This window comes from Sylvia atricapilla, chromosome 2 (assembly GCF_009819655.1).
Source record: "Sylvia atricapilla isolate bSylAtr1 chromosome 2, bSylAtr1.pri, whole genome shotgun sequence".
NCBI lineage: Eukaryota > Metazoa > Chordata > Aves > Passeriformes > Sylviidae > Sylvia > Sylvia atricapilla.
In genome coordinates, this window is record NC_089141.1 from 77,688,572 (window position 1) to 77,704,369 (window position 15,798).

A 15,798-nucleotide genomic window follows, 5' to 3' on the forward strand; every position below is an offset into this window, starting at 1 on the left:
CCTGAAATAAACTTTTTCATACAGTTTTACAGAAGCATTGTTGTTACACCTGTTTTTACTAGTGTCAGGGGAAACAAGAGAACCCTGGTGCACATAAAAGCACCAGGGTCCAAGCTCCCTGCCCAGGCAGGGGCAGCCCACAACACATTGCAAAGAGCTGCATCCAGACAGTTCTTTAGAATCTCCAGTAAGGGAGACTCCACAACCTCACCGGTCAATCTGTTCCAATGCTTGGTCACCTGCACAGTAAAGAAGTTCATCCTCATATTCAGGTCGAATTTCCTGCGCATCAGTCTCTGCCCGTTGCCTCTCGTCCTCTGGCTCGGCACCACCGAGCAGAACCTGGCCCCATGTTCTTGGCACCCTCCCTTCAATACTTACAGGCATTGATGAGATCCCCTCTCAGCCGTCTCTTCTGGAGGCTGCGCAGGCCCATCTCCCTCAGTCTGTTCCTCACTATTCCGCGCCGAGCCCCCACACAGGAGGCGCTTCCCGCCCCCGCCATCCCGGCCCTGCTCCTCCCCTCCCTCCCCCGCCCGCCCGGGGGGCACCAGCGGGCGAGACCATGAGGGCGCGTGTGGGGGGGGAAGGCGACCGAAGAGGGGCCACTCACGGCGCCGAGGCGCAATCGCGGCCCAGCCGGGAAACGCTCGCCACTGGTTCCTCCGAGGCACCGTCAGGGCCGCAGCGGGAGCGTGGCCGTGGCGCCGGGCAGCCCCGCGCCTCCCCCGTCCCCCCCCCGTCCCCGTGCGGCGGCGGGAGTTGGTGCGGGCCGGCGGCGGAGGAGGCGGGGGGCGGCGGGGGCGCGCAGGTGAGCGCGCGGCTGTGTCTGCTTCCGGCGCGCCCGCGTCCCCGCTGCGCCGCGGCCGGGGAGGTGACGGCGGCGAGCCCCGCTCCGCGCAGGTAACACGGGCCGGGGGCAGCCCTGCCGCCCTCCGCAGGCGCCCAGGAGGGGAGCGAGCCCACGGGAACGGCGGCCGCTCACTCTGGAGCCGACTGGCGGCAGCGCGGGGGGAGGGGCGGGTGCTGTGCCCTGCGCTCCGCAGAGCGAGCCCGGCCGTGGGAGGCCGGAGGCGCTGCAGGTGCGGGGCAGCGACCCGAAGCCGCTGTTGCAGGAGGGGCTGTGGAGCGGAATTCCTGCCTCCCTCGCGCCCAGGTTCCCATCTGCGGCGTGTGTCTGCAGACGTGCGAGCTGCTGAGATGACAGATAACACACATGCTGTCAGCTTGCCCTTTAAAAATGATCGTTTAAAGCAAGCAAGCAAGCCAGCCAGCCGTCTATATATTTGTTTTTGGTAATTCTTAGCTGCCATAAGCCCTGCTTTTCTTTCTCACTTCTTGGAGAATAAGAGGCACGTAAAAATAAAGGGGAACCTTTAACAACTGTAGGAGGAAAGCACTGGAACAGATTGAGGGTGGTGTTGTCAATTTACAATCGATAGAGGTTATAGTTACTGTAATTGTATGCTTCAACTTCACTTGCAGCAGAAGTTTGCAGGATTCAGCAAAATTAAGTGACCTCAAATTGCTGTATGATGATTTATTGATTTGTATAAGTTATTCTGTACTCCACATTTACAGTGTGTCGTGACTGTAAGGGATAGAAGAGAGCAACCACGATCAAGAACATGTAGAAAGGTTTTAATTTTTTTATTTACATTCTGCTTTATAGGTGTAATTGCATAATATGTCCTCATCATGATATCACTGCAGTATATGCTGTTGGCACCTCACAAATGATAAAAAGTGCTGATTGTAGAGTTCTAGAGATGCTTAGGGAAAGACACTGTGTGTGTTGTGGTATCTTGAAGGGTATTTCAGTTTTTATTGGCTGTGAGTTCAAAGATAAGCTTTGTGTATGTTTTATGTTGAATGAGACACCTTTACTAACTTCCCATTTTTTTCAGGTACCTCGTTGATACCTTGCAGAGACAATGGAGGCAATGATGAAAAGCCTGTTGTAATTAAAACCTAAAGAAAAAGTATTCTTCTCTGTGCAATACTCTTAGTATCATTCAATGCCTACTATTTCAGAAGATGAAAAAGAAAATGGTTCTGGAAATAATGGAAACACTGAAAACAGACCTGGGAAAGAATCCCCGGAAGCTACTCTTCACGATCCCGTGAAGCCATACTGCATGTCAGACGCCTCCACTGCATCCTTGGTGTCTAGGGAAGATGGGCATTATCCATGGGGATGCCCTGTGACTCACACAAGAGAGAAGTTTTATACCATCTGCTCAGACTATGCTTTTTTAAACAGAGTAACATCTATTTGTAAAAGTCCAAGTGCTTCAGTTAGTGCCTGCCTATCAAGCAGTGCTGCCTTAAACGTTGGAAATAACACACCTAAGTTACTCAGCGTTCAAACTGGTGCTTCAGAGATTATCTACAGTGAAGATGCTAACTTGGAAAGCCTGCCTGGCAATCTTGGAAAGCATCCACTGGCATGGGAAATAGACAAATCGGAGTTCAATGGCGTCAGCTCAAATATGAAGAACAAAGCAGGTGAGGCGGTAAAGTTTTGATGTGAAAGGAAAAGGCTTCATGTTTCCAGCTTGTTTGTGAAGGGGGCACATCTGTCCCCTGAGGAAGTGTTGTAGAAGAGCCTGTACTTCATTTGAAAGAACCTGCTGATTGGGACAGAAGAGAGTGAGAGAGAGAAGAAGTGAAAGTCAAATGTAACTAGTGGAGAAGTGGATCCAAAGCAAGGCTGATTTCTGCTTAACTGTGTGGTATTTGGGGAGGTTTCTGATGTCCCTCCCAGCTCTCCCCCTGTGTTGTTGGATTTTTTTTTTTCTGTTGTTTTAGTAGGACCTAGTTTATTATGCATCTGAATGTATAGCTTCAAGAGGGCACAAAAATATTTCTGGTTTAGCATATGGGCCAGCTTTCCATTTGCTACTGTCACAGTGGCTTATAAAAAGGAAAAGACCTTGGATGTATATTATTATTAATGGATTTGAATATAAGTTTTCATCAGAAACTGTAGCTGTTTGCAAGGCTTGCAGTGAAAAATAAGCATTTCATTATGTTCCCTGTGTACTTAATGTTAGGAGAGAGGAGGTCCATGTTGGTCTGAGAGCCTATTTCTGGGATGGGTGATTTGATGCATTAGAATAATCAGATTGACTTATCTCTCTAAACAGTTGAGCAGGTCGTCATTAATTCTGTTCATGATCTAAACACCAAGATGTTTACAGAGCTAATGGCAGCTTTACAAACCTGTTGACAGTTTAGATTATGTATTTGAGCTTTCTCTCAGTTAATGTTTAGTCCCAGTTTACATTTACTACCACAACCAGTGTCTCTATTTGAGCTGTATGCTATTACTAAAAGTATTTAAGAGGAAAGCTGTGATTGGCAAACTGGACATTTGTTTAATTCTGAAATTTGATTTGCAGGTAACATGAAGAAACAAGGGACAAAGAAAAAATCAGTGGATAAAAAAAGCAAGCAATACAGGGAGTGTCCTCAGCGTTCAGCTCTTGAGGACGTGAAGGAGAGGAAAGTGTTGGACCTTAGGAGATGGTAGTATTTATGCATTCATTTATGAAGTTATGAATTTATGAACTACACTAATCATGTAGTTTCTCAGTAAACACTTGCTATTTACCTGGTTTCAAACTTCTTTGAAGTTTTTTTAATAGAAATGTTAAGCGTACACACACTGTCTCATGCATTCTAGAAGAAAAATTAAAGCTTCCCTCCCATCTGTTGAAATTCTTAAAGCATTTTTCTTTCTAAATACTCCTTTTACTTTTAGTAAAGGGAAAAACATATGTGGAGAGTCATTGCAAAACAAAATACAAGTTCAGTAGAATTGTCAGGCAAAAAGTAATCTTAAATGTACCACTGATATGTTTTACTTCTGATTTTACTTTCTATTGGGAAATACTTGATCAGAATCTGTCATTTCCATACAACTATTACTGTATTAATATAGCTCACTAACTTCAATTAGTTTAATGCAATGGTTCTAACTTTATGTCTGTGATACCAGAAAGTTCAAGTTAGCCTAGGGAATCTGTAGCCCAGAATGACATTCATTAGTAAATAGGTAGAGATGCAGTTTGCCGCAAGTGCATGTGGTAGAAGAGTCTGGATAAAACCATATGTTATATTAGTACAGAATCATATTTTCCTACAGGAACATTTGTACAGAACTCCCCGTTCTGTACAGTGGGGCTGTTAGAAATTTGACTGATTTATATGAAATAGGATAATGGCATCTGGCAAAGAAGTTGCTTAACATGTTTGCTTAATATTTGTTTTTAAGGATACAGTTGTTTGGGGTTTTTTGTTTGCTTTTTTATTTTAATACAGATGACATAAAAACATTCAGTGGCACTTTAGTGACATGGCACACAAAAAAGTAGTTCAGGTTTGTCATATACGTGAGTCAGGATTGTGTTACTAATATGTCTGAGGTTTTGTGTTTAAGGTATTGTGTGAGCCGACCTCAATACAAGACTTCCTGTGGAATTTCATCCTTAGTGTCTTGCTGGAATTTCTTATATAGTACACTGGGAGCTGGAAGGTAAAGTCACACATAGACTGCTTTGCTTTGCCTCTAGAGTGTCAAAATATGTTTCTAATTACAACACGTTTTGTTTTGTTTTCAGTTTACCCCCCATCACTCAAGAAGAAGCCTTGCATATACTGGGTTTTCAGCCCCCATTTGAGGAGATTAGGTTTGGTCCCTTCACTGGAAATACAACTCTGATGAGGTATGTTTGGTACATTTTGAAAAATATGATAGTAGCTAATTTATTTAAAAACGAAGTGGCTGGCATGTTAATCCTCTACAAGTTTTAGAAAAATGAAACCTACCTGAATACTCTGACAATGAAACTTCTCAGAGTAGTTTGCAGTGGGCATTTTAAATGGTGTGTTGTTGTTACACAAGTCAGGGCAGTGTGAAATTCTATTTTATTTTTGGTTCAGTTTGTGTAATACTCTAATGAGTTTAGTCTCCTGGTTAGGAAACTTCCTCTTTCTACTTATTTTCCTATTTTTAAGAATGCATGTTAAATGCTTGCTAATATCACTGATATGGCCTGGGAAGAAAACTGATACTCTATTAGCTTAATGTAAGATGTAATTTAATAATTGAAAAGGAGATAGTGCTGAATCCTTGGTGCAGTGGAGCAGTTCAGGAACAAAAACATGGGGCTGGAGTCACAGGTCTTTGAAATTTTTTATCACTTCTGTTCTGCTGTTTCCTGATATTTATAGGTTGGACCTAAATTCTTTGTACTTTTTATTTTCCTTTTTTTTTTTTTTTAGTATTAAATCAATGAAACATTCTAGGATTAAACAGAGCCAGGAAGCATATTGTACTAGAGTGCTGAAAATTTTGACAGGGCTTTGGTATGTTACTCTTTGGTGCGATTAAAAACTTTTGCAGTGCTCTTACTTGCTTCACAAGTTGCATTTGGTTTAGTTAATTTTTTTAGGGCAATGTACAGTGTTTGGTGCTGGCTTTGAAAAGGTGGCAGCAATCTTTTCTCCATCCACCATACTGGCTAGATCATTGGAAAAGGTCATGAAGATTTCCTTACCTGCTTTAGGAAATTCAGATCCGGGATTTGTGTCTCTTCAGGAGTATGTCAGAGTATAGCAATTCTTACAGACCAAGCTGATAAAATGTCTTGTCTCTTCGTGTCAACAGTCTATACAGACAAAAGTTAAACTTGTAATTCTTCTTTGATTTCCCTGTGAGCATCCTCTGTGCAGCAGAGAAGTTTCCCATCTTTTTGTTTTTTCCTGCCTGGTCCAATAATTTTAAAGTATTTGGCAGATTAGGAAACAGCAGGGCTGGGAGCCAGCCCCATAATCCAACATAGCTTTATGATTGAGGCATTGTCTTCAAACATGTGAATTTGAACCCTCTAATGTGGAAAAATCGCTGGGCTATCCTCACTTAGTGCTGTGGTGAGGAGTTGCAGTATGAGGCTCCTGTAATGCTCAGGCTTTGTGAAGTTTAGGTGAGAGAAACCAACAGGATAAGCAGAAAGTCTCACTGGAAGGGTCCCTTCTGATGTCTTAGATTTCACAGCTGAAGTTTGGCACCTCAGAATTTGTGTGTCTTTCTAAAGGGTGAGTAACTGAACATTAGAGATGACTGGCCTAAATACAATAGGACCAACATTTCACATCCAGGTCTTTGGTTATTATGGATCTATGTCAAGCCTGGAAACGCAAAATGAAGGAAAAGGCTCTGTGTATTTACTTCTCTGTCTAGGATATGTTAAGATTTGATTTGGGTGCTGTGGTCACTCACAATCTAAATATTAATGAGGTAGGTATTTTACTAGCACACCAAGACTTTTTTTCCTGAACTGTCAAAGCACAGGAAAAGAGTGAGGAAATGCATTTAATAACTCTTGAGTTACTACAATCTTTAAGCTTATTGTTTCAGATGGTTTAGGCAAATAAACGATCACTTCCATATCAAGGGATGCTCATACGTTCTGTATAAACCTCATGGGAAGAACAAGACAGCTGGAGAAACTGGTACGTAACTAATCCTAAAGCATTCATCTTACAGTGTGTAAATTGAAAAATCCTCCAGTGTGTAGCATTTGACAGGATGAAGTCTGTAAGTAGTACTTCCAGTCTGAGATAAGGTATCAAACAGCTGCAGGTTGGCTGATTTTTCTACTTTTACTTTTTCTCCTCTTTAGCTAAAATTCTTATTTATACTTTTATTATGATAAAATGCATTCCATGCTATGTATTCTGCTGTCATAGAATTGGAATTTTAAGGTATCCAGACAAACACTGCATTTCCAGTTCTGCATTGGTGTGTGGGAAGATTTATTTGCTCTCATCCGCTGGGAGAATGAAAAGTATTAGTCCTTACTCAATGTTTTATGCTTTTAAAAAGCCCAGTTTAAAAGGTAATGAACTTGCCATTTCTGACTGACAGTAGCTAACATCTCTCTCTAAAGTTAAGTGATTATTCTCAATTAACTTCTGAAGCTGCATTTTTGTCTATGTTTTAGGTGTGCTATTTAAAAAAATTTACTTTCATGCATAGTTAGTAAACTGTAGCTATTAAGCCTTTGGTATAGTCTGGGTAATTACTTTCTAACTGAAAGGTTCTTTAAAAGCACAAAATCGTGCTGAAAAGTTTTGGAGATTATTAAAATGGACTTTATTTTCTTGGTATCCCACTTGAAAATTGTTATGTTTCAGTGCCTCTTCTAGTCTTCTCCTGAAACTGAGCACTGTGGTCACATTATAAACCACTGAATGTCCCTGTGTGCTCCTGAGACTAGGAAGCTCCAAGAAGCTCATGATACTGAAACCTTTGAGTGGTTTGGGTAGTATCATCCATATGTGCCATGTTTGACTTAGGGCAGCTGGGACTGCATCTGTTGCAATGTGTATTTCCTAGGTTAAGAGATACTTTTGGTTCTGTTTTAAATTTGATTTTGATCTAAACACAAAGCATACTTTATATTGCATTTCTGTGGCACAGACTGTGCAGCAGATAGTATTTAATTTCCTGCCTGGTACAAAAAAGTAATAAGTTCGATATCAAAAGTGTATTTTGTGCCTGCCTTTCAGGTCATGGCCTCCCACTTAAAGAGCAGTATAACTACTTCGTTGTCAAATAAGTCTTTTTTTTTTTTTTTTTCTGCTGAATATGTTACTCAGGATCCAAAGTACCCTGGCCTGTAACCTGATCTTCCTTTGTAGCTGCAGGGGCCCTTGCAAAGCTAACACGAGGACTGAAAGACGAATCAATGGCCTATATCTACCATTGCCAAAACCATTATTTTTGCCCAATTGGATTTGAAGCGACCCCAGTAAAAGCTAGTAAAGCCTATAGGTAAGATACTGTGTTTATGCTTATCTGTGTTCATGCTTATTTTAGTGGAAGAAGCATACAGAAAAGTTTACTTTTTTTACATTGTTTTAAGTTTTTTACACTTTTCTCCATAAATAACATTTCAGTTTGTGTCAGATAGGCATCTGTCTGATCTAGAAAAACACTACAGTGTGCTTTGAAAGGACTGACTTAAAATGAAACATAACTAAACAGACAACATTGAGAGAACTTAAAAGAGAAAACTGTAAGTGGTATTGAGAAGTTGTTTTTTTAAAGACCTAGCCAGATAGAGAGAAGGTAGTTATTTTATTGAAGGACAAATGAAGGTAACTAATTTGAAAAATAAAAACCTATGGCCTGAAAAAAGGCCAGGGTGGGAGGTTTAAGGCTATACAATAAAAATCCAGCTAATTATGGGGAGACTGTTCTTAGAGAGCTTGGAAGAGAAAGCAAAACAAGTGTATGTTGCAATTTTCCTTTATAAAGTAGAAGCAAAAAGTTGCATTGATACCAATCCTTCAGGAGGTGGATGTGATGGAATTTACATTTAGAAACCAGTGTTTGTGTATGGCAAGAGCAGGGGTTGTGTATCACAAGATGGTGGTTATGTACTTTTTTTTGTATTAATGTTGATTAATCATGGTGATGGTAAACTCCAACTACTGGCATGTAAGACATAGAAAAGTAAAGGTGTGTGAATGATTTGTTAGTAGGAATTGGGAGTGAATGAGGGGAGAAAAAGCTAGAAGAGATTTGGACATTAGGTTTGGCTTTTTTTAACAGTGCTTGAAATACTGGAGTACTTATATAAGCTTAATATGCCAGTTGTTTTAGAATAAAAATACAGTTCCCTGTATAATAATTTCAGAATTGTCAGTGACACTACTAGGATAATATAGTGCAATAATTGATATAGTTTTCAATTACATACAGATTTTAAAAGAAAGGTAATAGCATTAATAGTCATACAGAATTTGGGGCGAGTGAGTCTTGCATTAAACCCACAAATTTTAACTTTGAAACTATTAATTATTGAGGTATGTATTAGGTTTTGTAAGGCATTTACCTTGCTGCTCGATGTAGAGTGCTCTAAATAGTAGAGTACTCCATGCACTCTCTTGAAGAGAGTATTTTTTCTTACCTCATTCACTGAATCACATTAAGTTGTTTTTCTTCTCTCAAAGTACTTGCAAACATGGTATGTATTAAAGGATTCTGTTGGACTTTCTTGATGTTCAGCCATTGGTTAGGATTTATTAGTATTACCATAGAGCATAAATAGTCAATCCCTGAGAAAATCAGCAGATACCAGTATTGGGGAATGCTGAACAGTGGAAAGTGTAGGTCACTAGTATGAGGTGAACTTCAGGCAATTTGCTTGCTAAGCTGTCTGACCTTGACTTTGAAGAGGGAGGGTCACATCGAGGAATAGAGAATGCCAGCTCTACTTTTGGAGTTCAGAAAGGTCATTGGTTGGAGGTGATAAAACTTAATCATCTGAATCTAACTTATTCCCAGTGTGAAGCTTATGATAGGGTTAATGAAAGCTTTTAATATATGAATAAAGGAATAGAGTTTTTTATTAACACTGAGTTCACTGACTTGCCAGGTTTGTTAGAAGAGTGTAAAAAAATACACCCCAAGTAGAAATTCAACACATCAGTCTACTTGAGTTTACCAAAACGTTGTTCACTTACTTTCTCAATCAGTTAGAAAGAATCTGCACTAGAAGACCAAAGTGAAAAAAAAAAGTTTACTAAGTCAAAAATACAATCTGAGAAATTACATGGTCCGGTGTGTGGAAACATAACATGCCTCTTAACTAATTTAAATTTATACTTTTTAGTAATCAGTGAGAGCAACACTTTTATTCTTTACCCATGGCTGAAAGGGATTCTTAGTCACTAGTGATGTTATTTTTAAGTCAATATTAGCTTTCTTACTTAACAACAGTTCTCTTCTATGAATGAAATATGAAATAAGTTCAGGAAGCTTTTATAGCCTTACTTTAGGCTGGAGATCAGATCAGATGAACATCCTGTTTTCTTTGTATTTTCTGATCCTACTGAGGGAAAAAAAAAAAAAAAAAAAAAAAAAAAAAAAAAAAAAGTTTTGTTTTCAGAAGCCCTACCAATAGGTTCTGGAGCAGTTCTTGTTTACCTGTTTTTGCACTCTACTTACAAAGGAAAGTTTGTATTTAAAAATCAAGCTAAGAAACATTTTAGGTTCCAAAAGATGTGGGTGGATAGGTTGCTAGGCTGAGCTTAGAGACAGTTCTTAGGTCACCCACAGACTTCCTGTATGATCTTAGGTTGCTGGATTTGGACTCGGGAGACCTGGGTTCAGTTCCCAGTTCAACCACAGACTTCCAGTGTGACTTTAGGTAAGTCAATTAATCTACCCTGTGTCTTGGTTTCCCATCTTTGCACTGATGGAATACATTGTTATTTTACAGGGAATTCTTTGTAAGTAAACAAATTGTTCCAAGTAATAAGGCCATATGCTGTCTCATACCCTAAGCAGAAAAATGTCAGGTTTTATCACAGTTGAAACTGATGTTGTTTTTCATGAGATAATTATACACAGGAAGTCACAGAGAGGTCCTGTGTATCTCATCAGTTCTGCCCTAGTACCTGTCAAAAATTTTCCTTGACAAGGATACTGCAAGCTTTGAGTTTCTTGGAAGATGATTGCAAAGTAGAATTAATTCAAAGCTTTGGATTTTAGTGTCTGGTATTGGCTGTTTAGAAGGAAGCATTTGAAGTTGCCAGTTTTGTTCTTACAGGTTGCCCTACAGCTCTTGGTAACTGTCAGCTGAGGTATGGTTTAAAAGTAGTGGAAAGGACTCTTTCATGACTGTTAGACATCACAGATAAGGAGGAAGCTGTTTGTACCACTTTAATGGGGCTTACCACAACTCTTATTTCTGTTGTTTCCTATATCTTTGTATTTACTTTGTGCATCAGACTGTCTTTCATCCAAATTAAACTGCTTTTAGTGAAAATCTGTCTTCCTCCCAAAAAATGTGTAGCAACATCCCCAAGGTTTGCTTTCAGGCCTTTTGAAACTAAAGGTTCCCTATATGCAATTGCAAGCACTACAGCACAGGAGCTGGTTTTTAGTTTGGCTGAGGAAACAATTTTAAATGTTAGAAAATCTTAAAAAGAACAAGAGACTGTTAATATCTCTTTTTACTTTTAGTATGCACAATAAATCTTACTAGGATTGTATCTCCTATTGAACAGAGGTCGTGTCTTGCAGCAAGAAGTAGAATATTGGATCTTAATTGGAGAGCCCAGCAGAAAGCATCCAACAATACACTGTAAAAGGTATGTCACTTAGGAAGAATGTGAAACAATGTTTTCTTTCAAAACAGTTTGTAGTTCTCTACTCAGAGTCACCAAGTGACTTTTTAGCTCTTTTGAATGAATATATACACGTCTATATATATGTGTCTAATAGAAGCAGATGCTGCTTCAGTGAGAAGCTTTGTATTTTGACCTCAAGGCTGGCTCTGCAGTTTTTTATCAACTGTCAGAACATATGTGGGCTGCTGAGAGCCAAAGCCCATATCTTTTGTTTGAGTGTGATACAGCTCATATTAGTCAGGAAGAAAAGGCACCTCAGCTTTCTATGGCTGTACCAGTTGTGACTTACAGACTGCATGGCTGCTGGAGAATTTTAACTGGAGCTGAGGACATCCACAGGCTGTGTCTGGGCTGTGCACAGAATGTTGTGCTCCTGCTGAGATCTCCTAGCTCAGGTGCAGGTGCAGCCTGTACCCTGTTGTGTTATTTGCTTATCTGTGCACTCAAACAGTACATTTATGATGAGGTTTGACTCAAACACTCGGTGTCTAAAGTAGACATACAGACTCGAAGAACTAGAAGGTGCTGTGAATAAATATAATGGATTAGTTACATTTAATGATTTTTTTTGTCAGTGATGTGACTTTGTCAATAACTGCAAATACCTGGGTATTTTGGACTGCGAGATTGAGTGTAGCAAAATTAAAATCACGTTATGCATCTGGTTACTGAGAAATGGCATATTGTAGGTCCCAAGGGTAGAACTTCGTCATGTGATGTATTAGCTAAAACTGGCACAGGGGAAGGTTTCTGAATATATAATAAACCCGTTGCATTATAAAAAACATTGTAATACTAATTTTGATTGTGGAGACATTCTTCCTCCTGCTGCACTCCCAGTGAGAGCTGGCAGAAAGTTCTGTGCTTAAGGAGAGTGGGCAAAGGTTGGAGTAGAAATGCATTTTCCGAACTTGGAGGGTGATGTTAGAGAGAAACAGGTAGTTGGATATTGATGGAAATGAAAAGGTGATGTGCAGGTTTAAAGAGGTCTGGAATATGAAAATATTTGTTTCAGTTAGGCTGGAAGGAATTTTGGATCTTTGAAAAGCTGAGTGAATGGGGAGTGATTGAATTGATAGTTTAGAATTTCAAAAAAATTTGGAGGAGTGAGTTATGATGAGAGCTGTCTGGTAAAAGCATATTTAGTGTGTGAAAGAAACCAAGGAACTGAACAGAATAATACAAAAGAGTAGGAGAGGTTTAAATCAAAAAGAGAGGTTAATGTTTCTCCTTGCCTAAACCATACTTGGCTTCTTTCTTTCCCAAATTGATGAATTGGTAAGCATAAGGAATGTAACTATGACTCACAGTGCTCTTACTAATTTTGGAAGGTGTTTCCCGAAAGCAGGAATAATCACAGTGAATGCTTTGATGAAAAACGTCACGTTCACATCTAGCTTGATGGCTCTAATACTGAGGTTTTTGTAACTTTACACATTCATTGATCTTTAAATCACTGATAAGACTATTTAAAGCTTCAGGTCTGTATTTGCATGGATGTGTACGTGAGTCTTCATGCTGCTCAAGTTTCATAAATATCAGCTGAGTAGTAACAATTTTATTCTGTAGGTGGACAGATATTGTCACTGACCTAAACACTCAAAATCCAGAATATCTAGATATTCGACACCTAGAGAGAGGATTGCAACATCGAAAAACAAAGAAGGTAAGGTAAACTCACTAAGATGGCAAGAAGCTCATGGTAGGTTTTTGCAAACTTACTTATACTTCAGCAATGTAAGATAAAAGAATGTGTTCTGTTATGAAATGTTGCTGCAGACAAAAGTATTACGTGAGCTCTTGCACATCGCAGTCATTTAGATTTACTTGCTGGACAAGATATAAATCATCAGTAACTTGGTATATGCTAGGATGAACCAGGATATCTGTGTATACAGAATGAGTTTGGTCAGAATATTTAAGTTTGTTGGTTTAAAATATAGCTGCAGCAAGTATAAAAAAGTTCTGCAGACAAATTACAGACTCTGTAAGGTATAACCCTCCAACAACATTTAAGGGGAAAGAAAGTACAATTGAGTAGGATCAGGCATGAAAGAATGTGTGTGTCTCCCTTGTGTGGAGTTAATGTCAATGCAAGTGGCTTTCTTTCCTATAGATAGGGCTGTGTCTTATGGGTGGAGGATGTATTTGTGCTTTGCAGATTGAAAGTCTGTGAGAAATAATAGACTGAAGAGATGATTTCAGATGTGAAGACCCTATGGAAGACTGTGTCAACAAGATCAAAATGGACCAGAACAGATAATTGCTGAGAAGGTAGCTAGAAAGTAAAAGACTAGCAGAAGTGATACTGGCCCATGAAGAATAAAATAGATAGCTTAAAAAGATCAAAAAGATGAAAAAGCAAGCAGTAGTTGAATCTGGGAAACAATCAGAACTGATTGATGCAAGTTGTATATTTCTGTATATGATTTTGTGGTGTTTTGTTGTTTGTTGTTTTTTTTTTTGTGGTTTTTTTTTTTTTTCTTTTTTTTTTTCCCTGGTTTGTATGTGGTGGCACTTCTTGTTTGTTTTCTTTTTGAAAGTATTGTGTTATTTGCCAAAATGTTGATGTCTAATACCTATATATCTTATAAATTTTCCCGTGTTGTGTATTTAACAAAGAACTTTTTTTACTTTGATTAGGTTGGAGGAAATCTTCATTGCATCATTGCCTTTCAGAGACTCAACTGGCAAAGATTTGGTCCTTGGAATTTTCCATTTGGAAATGCTAGACAGAATAAACAATCTCAAACACAAGGACAAGGAATTTCCAAATCTGAGAGTGAAGATAATATATCTAAGAAACAACACGGACGACTGGGTCGATCTTTCAGTGCTAGTTTTCATCAGGAATCTACGTGGAAGAAATCTAATCTTCGGGAGAGAAGGAACAGTGGGTATCAGAGTTATAATGATTATGATGGAAATGATTAAAATTAACTTTAGATGATAGAGTTGATATATTAAAGTTAGTTTTAATCAAAACATATTAGGGATTTATTAGTCCTAGAACACATAAGAATAGAAATTATGGTATAAGATACAGCTTCATAATTATTAAACGAATATGTTGATATGGTTGCAGTAGATGAGATCGGATGTATAAAGTGACAGATAAGCACAGATTATTGTAATTTTGCAATCAAAGGTGAATATGATAACAATAATTTCTTTTGAAGTAATGTACTGTGTCCTGATCTGTGAAAACAAAAGAGCAGGTTGAAATCAGTCAATGTAATAAACAGACTTCATTGAAAATGTTTATTGTTAAGAAGCATGAAAAATTATGGTATGCCATTATAAGAAAGGGTTATTCTGCAAATGGTGTAAGAATAAAAGTAAACATTGCCTTTGTTTTTAGCACTTCATTTTAGTAAGGCTGCCCATATCCAGTGCAAATGAACAAAAAGATCACATCTGTTAGAAAGCCTTGTTGGATTTACAAAGAGAATGTACATTCTCCACTTAATTCCCATTTGACTTCTGTCAGTCAGATAATCATATCTTGTAAAGCAGGTCTCAGTTCAGTTTCTTTTCCCTTATCTGGGTTGCCTGTTTTTGACTGTAAGGAATTGCCTGTTTGAGGATGGAACTCCTTTATTACTTTTGCTCTGTGGGTCAAGTGGCTGAATTCTTACCCTGGAGCCTCCTGAGAGCACGGACTCACTTAACACAAGCTTATGAAATTCAGTATTAAAAGCTGCATTTACCATTAGCCAAATGAGCTAGCTGAACACTGTGTTCTGTTGGCAGTTCTTTTCCTTGTTCAGTCTTAAAATCTCTGTCCTTTTTCTGCTGCTCTTTTAATTTTGTGTGAAGGGGATGCAAGTGCTCTAAACTGCTGGCAACCCCAATGATATACCTCTCAGCCAGCACACAATTCAAGCTTTTCCAGGTGTCCCAGGTGATTTTTTTTTCTTTCTTTCTTTCCCTGATAAATCCAGTTGTTTGCCCAAACACATCTCAACAGTTGTATTGTTCTGTGTACAAATGTTCATACCTGCTCAAGGATTAATTTTTTGACATAAAAAGATTTGTCATGGAATGCAGGGGTTTTGTAGGTTGCTGCTTTTGTTAACCAAAAATGGGAGACTTTTAGACTTTTGTTCATTCAATAAAATTTGTTTTCTATCTTGTTGTTTGTTTTTCATTTGTCTTGAAAATTATGGCCCTGCATTTAGTGAAGGTCTTCAGCAAAGTAGGTAAGCAACACATCAGAGTTGCAACTACTGCTTAGCAAAGTAGGTAGGATCTCTTGCGCTGTAAAAAGTGGTACTTGGTGCAGCCAATGTCACTTCTACTATGTAATTTCTCAAATCACAACTGAAGAAAACCCATAGGTTTTGAAATTTTATTTTCCAGATGAGCTCTTTTCAGACCCTGTTTTTGCAGCCTGAGTTTGGGCTGAGGGCTCAGCTTTGTTTGGAGTACTTGGACTGTTTTCTTTAGGGGATTTGGGACTCACATAGCCAGAGTTATCTATGTGTCTCATAACTTTTGCTTAATAATGATATTTGCATTAGAAGCAGGGTCTGTCCTCTGATGGTAGCTGGGTATTCTGCTTAAGTCGGTTGGGATGAAATTCTG

General features: G+C 39.0%; 1 protein-coding gene across 2 annotated transcripts; it reads left to right on the plus strand.

Moving 5' to 3' along the window:
* The first annotated feature begins 832 nt into the window (after positions 1–832).
* BIVM (basic, immunoglobulin-like variable motif containing) lies at positions 833–15,342 on the plus strand. Of its 2 annotated transcripts, XM_066313502.1 has the most exons (11): positions 833–903; positions 1,908–2,508; positions 3,405–3,531; positions 4,445–4,540; positions 4,626–4,730; positions 6,425–6,519; positions 7,711–7,843; positions 10,155–10,226; positions 11,089–11,172; positions 12,781–12,877; positions 13,855–15,342. In XM_066313502.1, exons 2-11 carry the CDS (start codon positions 2,019–2,021, stop codon positions 14,143–14,145), a joined length of 1,590 nt encoding a protein of 529 aa, XP_066169599.1. In that variant the 5' UTR covers positions 833–903; positions 1,908–2,018; the 3' UTR covers positions 14,146–15,342. The 2 variants fall into 2 exon arrangements, with proteins under 2 accessions (XP_066169599.1, XP_066169600.1); XM_066313503.1 differs by lacking the exon at positions 10,155–10,226.
* The last annotated feature ends 456 nt before the right edge of the window (positions 15,343–15,798 follow it).

Bases quoted from the DNA above. Each gene is read 5' to 3' on its own strand.
- BIVM (XM_066313502.1), top strand. From the start codon at position 2,019: ATGCCTACTATTTCAGAAGATGAAAAAGAAAATGGTTCTGGAAATAAT. The intron at 3,532-4,444 runs GTAGTATTTATG...TTTGTGTTTAAG, and splicing joins GTGTTGGACCTTAGGAGATG to GTATTGTGTGAGCCGACCTC. The intron at 12,878-13,854 runs GTAAGGTAAACT...TACTTTGATTAG, and splicing joins AACATCGAAAAACAAAGAAG to GTTGGAGGAAATCTTCATTG.